The sequence below is a fragment of the Lepisosteus platostomus genome, chromosome 2, assembly GCF_059453375.1.
Source record: "Lepisosteus platostomus isolate fLepPlt1 chromosome 2, fLepPlt1.hap1, whole genome shotgun sequence".
Lineage (NCBI taxonomy): Eukaryota > Metazoa > Chordata > Actinopteri > Semionotiformes > Lepisosteidae > Lepisosteus > Lepisosteus platostomus.
The window spans coordinates 79,312,851-79,326,586 of record NC_142612.1 but is presented as its reverse complement, the minus strand read 5'-3'; the positions used below and the strand labels follow the sequence as shown (position 1 = coordinate 79,326,586).

Here is a 13,736-nt window from a genome sequence, read left to right as displayed (position 1 = left end):
TGGCCAGACCCAAGTCAATGAGTTACGGGGAAAAGTAGCCGAAAAAAACGTCCTGCAACCTTAATCTCAACAAAGTGGTGTTGCCTACGCCGTCTCTCTAGGAGAGAGTGGGGTGCAAATGAGGACCTGTTGATTTCAAACTTTCAAGCCTATTTGTTTGGCCTAGTGAAGAAGCTCTGAGTCTTGCCTGAAGAACTCCCTGTGGCTGGGAAGTGTTTATCCACTGACCCGCTGATCCAGGGAGAGCAGCTTCCTGTTGTTCTGCTGGAAACATGCCTCACTTCCTCTCTTTCTGTCCCTGCTGGGCAGACTCCAGGGGCCAGAGAGTCTCCCTGCCGGAGCGCTCAGCCATGCCCACAGAAGAAGACTTCAGCTTCGGTGGTTCTAGAAGGCAAGCGAGGTATGTGGTCTTTTCTCAATCGAGAGGGGTTGGCAAGCCAACGGAATCTTGTGGTTCAACAGTTTAAAACAGACGGTGGTTAATGGTGCACAGTTTATCAGGTAAATAATCAGCCGCGGTTCCTGCAACCTTCACAATAACAGCTTGTCAGGATGTGACTTGCACATTCTGGTTACACGGCTCTCTCCCAACAATGATTTTTTGCCTTTCGAATTTCTTAATTACCGGGAGCTGGAAAAAAAAAAAGGATCCTGGCATATTATATCTGAAAAGAAAATGGTTTGAGTTCCACTCATTTCTGACAATATGAAACGAAAAATATCGGGCGGTTAACCAACATCAAAGCGTGGAAAACGAAAGAGAGATGATATAAAATGCAGGATTTCGTTATGTGAACTTGTTGCACTGCTGCGTATCCATTTCAGAATCAAATAGTTTCTTCAATAGGAGAAAAAAAAGTCATTTTAATATATAATAATGTTACGGGACAGTGATCGGAATGAAACTATGTTGTGGCAATGGGGCTTTATTACCTCTGAGTCTGTATGGTCTGTATTAATTATCCCTGAGCCTGTATGGTCTGTATTAATTATCCCTGAGTCTGTATGGTCTGTATTAATTATCCCTGAGTCTGTAGGGTCTATATTAATTAAACCAGCTGTTACAGTATATCACCCTGCAACTCACAACTGCAGCCCATACTAAAGCCCAGCAGGTGTGAGCCTGGCCAGTACCTGGATGGGAGACTCCTGGGAAAGCTCAGCCTGCTGCTGGAAGAGGTGTTAGTGGGGCCAGTATGGGATGCTTACCCTGCGGTCTCATCCTAATGCCATCCCTACAGAGATGGGGACACCATCCTTTGGATGAGATGTAAAACCGAGGTTCCGACTTCACCAATCATGGCCTCCTAATAATCCCCATCTCTGAACTGGCTTCATCACTCTGAGAGCTGGTGGGTGGGGAGTGTACTGGCGCAGTGGTGGAGCGGAGTCTCCATTACCTGTGGAGCACTATGGGTGGAGTGTCCAGAAAGGAGCGATATAAGTTAAAGGATTATTGATTTATTTAGCCCCTGATCGTCTGAGGGTCGCAGTTTGCAGACCCTCGGGCACTCACTGCCGTTGTGCTGGTGGAGCCCGTGTGTTTGAAGGTCTTCTCTGTGGCATCAGGGGACTGAGCTTTACTGCAGAGACTGGACACTGAACGTGGGTCCAGGAACGAACCGCAGCTTCTCCAGTCTTAAAGATTCTGTTTCAGCTTTGTTAACCCCAGAGGGAGGGTCACAAACAAAGGGTTCAGGACAAAACTGTTTTTCAGGAAATAAAATACTTATTTTACATTATTTAAGAGTGACATCGCAAAAGGGATAAACAATTTCCAGCATGTATTAATGCTGCCCCTCAGTGCACAGAGGAGTCCTCCAGACAGGAGCAGTGTAAATTCACAGTGGAGGGGGAGTCACACAACCCACAATGCTCTTAGCCCTCTTGACAACCCTCTGTTTGCATTATTCAGGTTGATCTGATCCACCCCAGTGATTTTGCTAATTATGATCGGGATTTGGGCAGCACAGTGGTGCAGTGATGAGCATTGCAGCCCTGGGTTCAATCCCCAGGGTGCAGTCTGTGTGGAGTTTGTATGCTCTCTCCATGTTTGTGTGGGTTTCTTCTCACAGTCCAAAGTCATGCCGGTAGGTTCATTGGCTTCTGGAAAGACTGGCCCTGGTGTGAGTGTGTGTGCTCTGAGGTGAACTGGTGTCCTGTCCAGGGTGTAGGCTGCCTTGCACCTGTTGCCTGCTGGGATAGGCTCTGGCTGCCCTGTGATCCTGTATTGCATAATGCAGTTGGAAGACGGATGGATGTTCACTATTTTTCCTTCCCAACCAATTACAACTTGTGGTACTGATGTTACCAAACCAACAGTTTCAATAAATGAAAAGAGTTAAAATAGCTCTGTCCACCTTAAAGAAGCTGAGCTGTCTTTGAAAAAAAAAGTCTGCATCGATGTTGATTGATGTTAAAATCTTGAAATATAAGCAGAAGATGACACCAGTGCACACAACTACCATCTATGCTTTATGACTCTCATGATCACAGTGTAGAGAAATCTGTTTTGTCTCTTTGCTTCTTGTCATCATCCTAGAAGCTGCCATTTCTATTCTTTTTGAAAACTGGGTGAAGTTCAAGGACCCAGAAAGACAGTCTGTGGTACACAGGAGACCCCTCAGACACCTGCAGAGACACAGACCAGCTGTTCGCCCTTAAATCACCCGTTTCTGCGTCAGTGTGGAGCACAGGGCAGCTGCTGGCCTGAACAGCTCAGTAGCTTGTTCACTGACACCTGTCTCTTGGATCCTGGGAGTCTGTAGGGCGGCAGGCATTTTCCAGTCAAATCATCTTTAAACTGTTAAAGAAACAACAAACTGCTTTCAAACCCTGTCCATCTCAAGACATTACTGGTCGAGTAAGGTGGTCACAGAGAGGAGCCATACTGCCCGTCTGGTCCTCTGGTAGCTGGGATTTAATAGATCACAGATCTCATCCAGCTGTTTCTTGGAAGAATACTCGGTATCGGCGTCAACAACATGGCTGGGCAGCTTGTTCCAGACTCCCACAACCCTTTGTGTGAACAAGGGCACCTTTAAAGCTGTTGGTAATGCCTTCTTGTTCTGTGAGGCACCATAACATTCCATAAATCCGCTCTCTGGTCGACTTTGTAATGTTTCTTAATGGTCAAAGGGGCCCAATTCCATATGCCTGCCTAAGCCATCTTTCCTGTGGGACCAACAGTGCTTTTGTTGAAATTCGGAGGATTATCCAACTACTGCATGAAACAAGTGCAACGGATTGTAAAAAAAACATCCAGAGCGGCTAGCAAACACCAATCAGTGGATGTTATCCAGACAGAGATGGGAGAAACGTGCTGCAAAGCAGCTGAACACAAAAATAACTTGAGCGCAATGTTGCAACGTGACCACCAGGGGGCGGACCAAGACTGCAATGTATTTCAATCACTGGTGCCTCACGTACACACGAGCAAGCTGATATGTTCATCTGACTTTCGAAAAAACTGTGACAGAAAAAGGCAGCTACTCCCGACTCCAGAGGGGGCCTTGTCCCACATAACCGAACAGACAGCAGACAGCACTTTTGTTTCTTCTGTCTGTCTGTGCACCAACACTGCTGCTGTAAAACAACTTGCCCCCCGGGGACAATAAAGACTCTCTCTTCCCATCCAAGCAGAAACTGTGCAGATATAAACACATGTACTGTACACACAGAAATAACTCGACAAATACCCAAAATAACTCAAATACATTGTGTAAGTTTCTTGGGAAATGACTTGTTGGGGTAGGCCTGACTTGTGTTAGGTAGGAGGTCCTAAAGCAGCCGAGGAAAAATAAAAAATAAATGGGAAATCAAAAAGCATGAGGTCACCTGCACTGGACCATACCTACGACAGCTAGAGGAAAAAAGACAATAACAACTCCAGGCTGTATTTAATCAGAAAGTTAAGATGTCGATCGCTGAAAGAGTGGAGATAGAGCGAATCTGCTTGGGACTGTGCACGCTGTTTATAGATCCTGATTCTCGGCTTCCCCCCTCCGCTGCGCAGACTAATTTTATGCACGGAGTGTCTATTGTGCCTGTCACTCTCATTGTACCCACAGCTATGTGAAACATCTCAAGCACTGGGGCTTAAGCAAGGAGTTAGCAGGGCTATGACACTAATGATCCAACTCCGAAACAGGCTTATCCAGCAGGACGCCCAGCACAAACTAAAACAACTGCTGACAGACACACCACTCCACCGGGAATGGACTGTCGGAGAAGGAGCACCAGCTGTGGGAAACACGGCAGCTCTTGAAGGTAAGGGATTGACCGAGCTGCGCAGGGGTGTGCGTTTTCCTCCACATTTCTTTCTGAGTTTGTGAGACAATGATGCATTTCTCTTGCGCAGATGCAGTCTCCTTGCAACTGTGCTGTAAATCGGAGACGGTAAATACTGCCACCTGCATCTCAGGGCAGAAATGGACTAGATTCTGGACATTACAGGACACAATTACAGGACAAGAGACACTACGGAAGGAATTTGATTTGGACTCAGAACTTATAGACACGCTTTACCAGCAGAGCTTGCAATGAAAGAGCAGCATGCTCGGTGTTCAGATCTGTGGGGTGTACAGTACACTGTGTTCAGATCACTGGGGTGTACAGTGCGCTGTGTTTGGATCGGTGTGTCGGTATCACTGGGGTGTACAGTGCGCTGTGTTGGGATCGGTGTGTCGGTATCGGCGGGGTGTACAGTGCGCTGTGTTGGGATCGGTGTGTCGGTATCACTTGAGTGTTCAGTGCGCTGTGTTTGGATCGGTGTGTCAGTATCGGCGGGGTGTACAGTGCGCTGTGTTTGGATCAGTGTGTCAGTATTGCCGGGGTGTACAGTGCGCTGTGTTTGGATCGGTGTGTCGGTATCACTGGGGTGTACAGTGCACTGTGTTTGGATCGGTGTGTCAGTATTGCCGGGGTGTACAGTGCGCTGTGTTTGGATCGGTGTGTCAGTATTGCCGGGGTGTACAGTGCGCTGTGTTTGGACCAGTGTGTCGGTATCACTGGGGTGTACAGTACACTGTGTTGGGATCAGTGTGTCAGTATCAGTGGGGTGTACAGTAGGCTGTGTTCAGATCAGTGTGTCGGTATCACTGGGGTGTACAGTGCGCTGTGTTTGGATCAGTGTGTCGGTATCGGCGGGGTGTACAGTGCGCTGTGTTTGGATCAGTGTGTCGGTATCGGCGGGGTGTACAGTGCGCTGTGTTGGGATCGGTGTGTCGGTATCACTTGAGTGTTCAGTGTGCTGTGTTTGGATCGGTGTGTCAGTATCGGCAGGGTGTACAGTGCGCTGTGTTTGGATCGGTGTGTCAGTATCGGCGGGGTGTACAGTGCGCTGTGTTTGGATCGGTGTGTCGGTATCACTGGGGTGTACAGTGTGCTGTGTTGGGATCGGTGTGTCGGTATCACTGGAGTGTTCAGTGCGCTGTGTTTGGATCGGTGTGTCAGTATCGGCGGGGTGTACAGTGCGCTTTGTTTGGATCAGTGTGTCGGTATCGGCAGGGTGTACAGTGCGCTGTGTTTGGATCGGTGTGTCAGTATCGGCGGGGTGTACAGTGCGCTGTGTTTGGATCGGTGTGTCGGTATCACTGGAGTGTTCAGTGCGCTGTGTTTGGATCGGTGTGTCAGTATCGGCGGGGTGTACAGTGCGCTGTGTTTGGATCGGTGTGTCGGTATCGGCGGGGTGTACAGTGCGCTGTGTTTGGATCAGTGTGTCGGTATCGGCTGGGTGTACAGTGCGCTGTGTTTGGATCGGTGTGTCGGTATCACTGGAGTGTTCAGTGCGCTGTGTTTGGATCGGTGTGTCAGTATCGGCGGGGTGTACAGTGCGCTGTGTTTGGATCGGTGTGTCGGTATCGGCGGGGTGTACAGTGCGCTGTGTTTGGATCGGTGTGTCAGTATCGGCGGGGTGTACAGTGCGCTGTGTTTGGATCGGTGTGTCAGTATCGGCGGGGTGTACAGTGCGCTGTGTTTGGATCGGTGTGTCGGTATCGGCGGGGTGTACAGTGCACTGTGTTGAACTGGATGAAACGATTAGAAAATGAGTGGATGTTTTGGAATAGGGGTGTCATTATAAGTAGCTGAACGGGAAAAAACAATTTTGAAAAATATATTATTTCCAAGTGACTATTTTCAGCTTGCAATGATAGAGGGAAAGTGTTTAGGTCTCATTTTGGGGAGAATGTGGGTGCTCTTCCACCAGCTAATGGAATGTGGCGGCAAGGGTTCCAGCTCTTTGAATGAAACTGGTGCAAGACTCTGACACGGACACCAGATATCACTCAACAATGGTTCTTCTACAAAACACGACTCACTGCAAACTGGAAAGAAAATCAAATGAGTTTGATTAACCTCTTCAGCAAAAGGTAAACAAAGCAAACGTATTCATCAGTGCTAATGTTCATTTTTGCTAAGCAACACAGACACCTGGGAAATGGGCCGTAAACACCGCGCATGGAAAGCTCAATATCTCCCAGCCTGAGCAAACACTGACCTGCACAAATGATGCACTGCACTGTGATCTGTCTGGAGACTCCTGAGCCCCTCCTTCTCTCTGTGAGGGTTAAGCACTTGTTTAACATTTTCAGTTGAATACAACTCAAGGTTAATTAGTAGAGGGGAAAGTACAGGTTAAAAACAGACATTATTATTGTTCTCCTTGAACAGTGAGATACGAACGGTGAAGAATAGATATTGCTGTGATGTGCTCAAGGTATTAATTGACATCCAAAAGTTGACACTAAGTTGCTAGGGCCATTCAAGTACAAATTAAATCAGGGAATTCAGATAATCTAGTTAGGAACTATACCTCTCATCATTATGTTTGCAATGCAAGATAGATTTTTCCCTGTAGAAGTTGTGCAGTAATTTCCCTTGTTTCTTCTGATTTGTTAGTCTTGGAGGTGGGGCTGTGTTACAGGTATTTATTCATTATGCTTAATGTTACAGAGCCCAGTCCCAGAAAGTACAGTACATTGAACCCTCTGTGGCTTCTCTTAGACACTGCACTGCATTTAATACCTCCTGCTGTTAACTCTTTCTTCCCAGTCATTATTAAGAAAGATCAAATCAATTTCAATAGACAAGAAAGCCACCGTTCTTAAAAGCAGAATACTTTTTTGACAAAAATGTCTATCAGGCAGCAACCGTGAAGCAATCTCAATGAAGAGGACTGCTGTTAAAATCTGCTTATTCCATCAATTTAACATTCCCTCAGTGGTTGAATGGTCTTTTAAACTATTGATAGGTTTGAAAATAGAATTTGTTTATGATAATATTCTTAATTTCCTGATGCCCCAAAACACCATCACTCTCATGTGAGTAGACGCTGTTTCTGTGCAAAAATTAATCTGTTTCATACAGGAATAGTCAGTTGTGACATTTTGCTTCCACCTGTGAAAAAACAATAAAGTCAAATTAAAGTTAAATGATCATTTAAAATCTCGCGTTATTTCTCTATTTTGTCAGCACTTTCTGCCACCTTTTGGAAGGCTGTGTATCAAGTTCACAGATGACACTAAAATAGAAGGAATATCAGACACTGTTTGCGAAGGCAGCTGTGAAGGAAATTCAGAAGGACTGAGATAGAGTTCAGGACTGAGCGGACACCTGGCTATTGACGCTTAATGTGGACAAATTAGGATTCCAGAAACATAAACCTTAGTGAGAGCAATATAAGAAAAAATGTGTTTGAAGAATGTAGAATGTGTCAGGATGCAAAGAGTCACTGCGCAGGCCAGTGAAGGTCTGAGAAGAGTTTAATTATAACGAAATGGCCACTTCCAGAGAACACCGAAGGAGACACACGAGGTCTTACAGGGGTTTATAGTCCCAGTCCAGCCATGTTGTTACCATGAATGGGGGTTTAAGTGTCCACATTCTACCTACGGCCCAGTGGCTATTCTTGATGATGTTGTCCTGACTTTCAGCTATTTCTGTGGTGTCACATACAACAGCAGGAGTCTGTTCAAGGTTCTCTAAAGCCAGGTCAGGAGTCCAGGTCAACGACCCCAGGCCAGAGCCAGATATGTACAAATGCAAATCAGCGTATGTTATGTTGCATTGTGTTGTACAGTACATTAGTTCACCTCGTTTATGTAGAATGACGCATAATTGTAGTCGCTGCTGATGAGGAGTTGATCCAGAGAACAGCAAGCAAATGCATTTCCTGAGCTTTATCAAAGAACAAGTACTGTGAGGCTGAACATGATACAAGTATTCAAACTCCTCAAAGGAAGTGACAAAGGCAGCCTAGTGGACTTCTTCACAATCAAAAATGAAACGAGAAACTCAATGTAACAATAATTATCCCTGGCGATAAGCAGTGCTGTACATCACAAGGTCTCCAAGTGCTCCACATGTAGGAGGGACCCAGTCCACCCACTGCACAGCAGACCAGGAGGACGAGAGAAACTTCTTCAGCCATTGAATTATGGGGGAACTTCTGGCCGCAAAAGCCCGGCATGGACCTTAACCAGACCTCCGGGACTCAGGCCCTCCTCTTGATACCTGCACCGATAATCAGGGCCTCAGTTTACTGACCCAGCCACCACGGGGTCCAGAGGGAACCACGCCACCTACTGGTCTACCACTGCAGTTGCAGCAGCGACCTGGACTTCCCTGGAGGACTCCCACCCCCGTACCGGCCAAGCCCAGCCTTGTTTGTGAGGGCTGAGGAGGTCAAGCTACAAGGTCGTGTAACTACTGTTGACTAACTATGGAGCAGTGCTTTTAAACTGAGAACAGGAGGCCCTTCTGCACTGAGAGGCCTGTGGGTGCGGATCAAGGCACGCAGCCGTGTTGTTAATACCCCATACACGTGCTTTCGTGAACAAATGGCTGTATGAGATTCTCAGAACAATTATCCACCAGCCATCACGTGCTTGGTAGATGGGCTTGTTGTCCTCCTTTCCTGGGTAACCTTTCCCGTTAGGAGCTCCAGTTCATTCCGAGCGTCTGTACAGAAGTAGGAAACAGCCCCGTCTATCACTGCGCCGCGCAGGCCGGCTGGGATTCCAAGAGCAGAAGAAAGACGTCACGCACGGTGAACCCCGAGGTCACATCGCGTCCTTCTCGTGCCTTTTTTTTATTGCAACAACAAAAATAGATATAATACAAACAAGGGCACATATAACGTCAATAACATCATCAGGTTTACATTCTGTAATACAATTGCACTTCACAAAAAAAAAGATTAAACAAGATAAATAAAGGTTAGGTCCGCACAGCTTTCATGTTCTTATTTTTAGAAACAGCCTGTAGATACGCTCTTACGTCTGTTTTAAACTGTTCAAACGGGGGTGTCTTCCCGGACCCAGACCAGTTCATTTTATATATATACAATAACGTGCACGTATAATGATTAAGTCAATGACAAAGAATGTTTGTCTTTAAACATTAACATGACATCTATGGAAAAGTAATGTCAATATTAGACTTTTTCTTTATATAACTTTGCAGATCAATCCAGACTGTTTTAACAAACAGTCATAACCAAAACAAATGTGATAAAGTTTCAGGACTACTTTCGCAAAAGACAGCTATCATCTATATCAATTCCAAAACTCCGCACAACGAGGGTCTTCACGGGGGTATCTTCGATGAATGACTTACATGATACCTCCTTAACCTTATCGCACATACAATATTTGCTTGACTTTATCCACGTTTTATTCCAAATAACTGGTCTCCCAAGTAAGGTGTTCCAAAATAGTTTGCGAGAAATTGTCAACCCGCACATTTTCACGCTCAGAACAGACGCACTTCTAACACACCTTCACTCCCGGAAGGTCTCACCTGGCTGGAGCAGTGTTATACATACAGCCGGTCCAACATCAGAACCCTGAACATCCGGAAAACGTGCGCATCTCTGGTGTTGCTCGCTAGCTCAGGTGCTGTGCGCTTCTCTCGTTAACGCGTTTTTCCCTTCATACGCAATAACTTCGCGTTTCGATGCAACTCAACCGCAACATGCTCTGCCGTGTGTCTGTGCTTGAAACATCTGGGCGTTGGTTTGCAAAACGGAGCCAACAGCCGGTGCAAACGTGCCCCGCAGGGCAGCGCTGTGCCGGAGGAACCGGCCCCACTCCGCCGGACCGTCCCCGACTCTGAACATCGCGCATGAACACGCCGGGCTCTCGGGTGTTTGAAGGAAACAGTTCAGGGGTAATGCGTTAAAGAAAATGTAACATGCTCCCTTCAAAGTGAGCCCCACTCCACTCCACCACTGGGCGTTCACTGGTGCTGAGAGGGAACACAACCAAAGAGGCACAGCCCTCTAATCAGGAAAGCCGCTGTCACCTTGAGATCCCCCTGTGAAGGTCCAGTTATATGTCCTATTTCAATGCACTTTAACAGAGGTGACACCGTTTCTGCACCCTCCTCGTCACAGCGTTTTAAACACACACTCCCTCCGCTTGCACAGACTTTGAACCCCCACCCGTCTGCCGAACTGTCCTCGATTTTCCACCCAGCCCCATAGTTACTGAAACTGCCGAGTCAGGAGTCATCAGGGACACCGGTAAGAAACTAAATGCTAATAATTATTCCTCGTTGCTCAGATGTGGGGCGAAGCCATAAATAATGCGCTGGGTTTTGTTTGTTTTTGCTCTTTTATTTCCCTCCCTCCTCCTGCGAGCGGCTCCCTCGCAGGTGACCCGTGCGAGGAAGGTCAGGCCGTCCGTAGGTGTTGGTGGAAGAGAAATCTCTCGGACCCCCCTGTCCAGCTTTAAAAGCCACAAATTTAGCAGCAAGCTTTAATAGCTTTCCGGGGCTTTCACCGCCGGAGAAATAAGGACGTAATTTATCGGGGGACGTCACTGGGGGATTTCAGAGTCAGCCAGCCTGACTCGAACGCAGCCTTCCAGAACAGGTAGGCGATAGAGCTCATTAATCCAGCCAAGCGCTCTCCGACTAGCTCAGCCTCCGGGGCGCAGATAGATGAGTCTGCGTGCGGAAATTATCTGGGTTTCTGTCCTTTGATGCAAAATAACGGTTGTGTTTTGAGAACGTAACGTAAAGTGCAGGGTGGAGAAAAGCGAAATACCGTAGTATCACTGCTAGCCCCTCCGTCCGTAAGTTTCGGGACGCTGCAGAAGTTAAATATACTGAAAATAACATCTCATTTTGCTTTTAAAGTAGACTGCATTCAGAGATTATTTTTAGGTACCTTTCTGGAAACACGTACGTTAGGTATGAGCATAAACAAGGTGAACTGAAGTCGGACGCTAAAACCTTTTCACAACAAGACAGCTCACGTCAGGCACTTGTTAGAAAGGAACATGGCTGGTGACAAAGAAATTATCCTGCAAAAAGTGATTTTCAAGGAATAATGTAGTCACCTCTCGTATATATAGAAAAAATAAACATCTAAGCTAATATCTAACACCTTACGGTTACTTGTTTCAGTTACCTGGTTTTAAACAAAACACGAATCACTGAGACTCTTAATATGAACTTTCCAAAGAAAGCAACAGAATCTAGTCAAATTTCAGTTGGTTTTGCTGCATTGATTGAAATATCTATTGAAGTGATGAAGCAGATTGTGATGATGATTTGTGTAGACAAATATTCAGATTTCAGATTTCAAGGTCAAAGTGGGAAAGTATGACCAGGTAAATTTAAAGAGGAAAATACTAAGCTCTTCTGTACACAAAGAGTCTCAGGAGTATGGAACAAGCTGCTCTGGCATGTTTCTGAAGCCCATACTCTGGGATCCCTCAAGGCTGCAGTACGATTCTGGCATCAACATGGCTCCTAGCTACGAAGATAACAAGACAGGCTGAACAGCACCCCATTTGTAGCCTTTCTTACATCAGACAGCTCAGATCAACAGCTGTGTCTCAAAATATGGCACTAATGGAAAAAAGGACAAGCACATAATCTCCTAGCCCTGCTCAGCTGAAACAGAGAAAGACCTGCACTCTCAGTGGCTCGGAGGCTGAGAACAAGCTACGGCGGTCCTCATTCGCCTCACCCCTGCAGCACAGCAGGTCCGAGCCCGGAGCCTGCCGGGCTGGGGATACTCCTTGCCGTCTTCACTGTTTGCTCTGCCTGGGAGTGGAGGCCGTCAGATCTCACAGCGGTGTGTTGACTCTGCCTGTGTGCATGGGAGCTGTCCGTGGTTGCTAGGATTTCTAAACTCGACCAGGATGAACACAATGTTCCCTGTCCTCAGTAACAAATTGCATAAAACATGGCGCAGGTTTTGGTCCTTGGATTCAAGACTGAGTTCATCGTGATTGTGCCAAAATCACATACTATTCTTATGCAATATAAAACAAAAGAGGAAATGTGCATTACCTTTAGGACAAGCAACACTTACGTGGACACATTGAAGTAAAATGAATAGATTGGCAGTGAGGCTAGCACACAGTATGGATACAGCAAACACCTTTTGGGTGTAATATATGCTGTGCGTTGTTTACTCAAATGTTCAAGAAGAGAACAGCTCTCCACTTCTGTTTCTTGTGATGGCAGAAGCAGGGAGGGAGGCCTGTCTCAGCTCGGGCAATTGATGAGGACTGAAGGAAGCACTTTGCCCACACAGCGTTATTGACAAATGTACAGGCTGTGCTGGGAAAGTGGCATGTAAATCTCCCAGCTCCCAGGTGCCCAGTTAAAATAAACTGCTGGCAATTTCCAAAGTGCACCGCATCGACCCCACTCTCCACGCGCTGACCCCTCGCCGACACGCTCGCCATAACTCACCCAGCCCGCCTGAACACTTCTCTTCTATGAATGTGCATGCCATCGGGAGCTTTAATGAACCAGAGGTTGAGTCTGTTGAGCGACGGCATGCCGATGCAAGGCTGGTGTAATCCAATGTTCTACTCGTTGGCAGAAGTCAAATGTGCGTTGTGAAGCACGAGATTGAGCCGGGTTCGTTAGCAGCTGCGAGATCTGCCCGTAATAAAACCTCTGTTGAGGCCGTGCATCAGTCATGTTTAAGCCATTGTACGCAGGGTTGGGCGGCAAGGTGGAGCAGTGGATACCAGTGCTGGTGCCCAGGGTTCAACTCCAGACCTGGGCTGCTGTCTGGGTGGAGTTTGCATGTTCCCGTGGGTTTCCTCCGGGTTCCTCCCACAGTCCAGTGTGTGTGTGTGTGTGTGTGTGTGTGTGTGTGTGTGTGTGTGTGTGTGTGTGTGTGTGTGTGTGTGTGCCCTGCTTGCACCCCCTTGCTTGCTGGAATAGACTCCAGCTGCCCCTCTACTCTGAATTGGCAGCAAGGAGTGGTTAGAAAATGGATGAATGTCAATAATCATCATAACCTGCCTGAGTTGCACACATTCGATTAGGTCTCTGGCCCAAACGGGGCCGACTCCGGAGCTCCTGTACATGCCTGTAAACTTAATTCCCCCTCAGATCTGTTGTCTGTCCTGTGCTCTGTTTGATTGCGATGGCTCTATCGCCCCACAGCCAAGAGGAGGGAAATGAAATATTAAAGGAGAGCTTATTCTGGCTTTTGGCTTGTGTCACGAGGTTTTCAAAGAGTGCCCACCTGCAAAATGTTATCATGAAAACGCACTATAGCCTCAGACAGGAATGGCATAAAGAGGAGTTTCCCCAACGGAGCTGACTTTCCTTCTGTTAGGTACATACCTAGAGACTGTGCTCTAGCTGTGTACGCAGTCATATATGTAGTGTGAGGAGAAATCAGGTATTTTGACACCTCGAGCTGTGAGGACAGCTCCTTTGCAGTATGATGGAACAGTGCGTGCTCAGTATTCTCC

At 47.0% G+C, this 13,736-nt stretch overlaps 1 protein-coding gene across 14 annotated transcripts in view; it reads left to right on the top strand.

Moving 5' to 3' along the window:
- Positions 1-300: 300 nt before the first annotated feature.
- Positions 301-13,736, top strand: part of LOC148677377 (calcium-activated potassium channel subunit beta-2-like) — a 29,887-nt gene continuing 16,451 nt past the window's right edge. For 9 of the 14 annotated variants that reach the window (XR_015930750.1, XR_015930748.1, XR_015930753.1 and 6 more), the window contains exon 1: positions 310-400. Coding sequence is in view for 2 of the 14 variants with exons in the window: in XM_088621647.1 (XP_088477773.1) it covers positions 351-400 (50 nt within the window). In the remaining 12 variants the exon portion in view is untranslated. Of the gene's footprint in view, positions 502-2,542; positions 4,270-9,487; positions 10,526-10,582; positions 10,877-13,736 lie in introns of those variants that run through there. The other 5 variants (XM_088621650.1, XM_088621649.1, XM_088621654.1 and 2 more) reach the window with 5 other exon arrangements.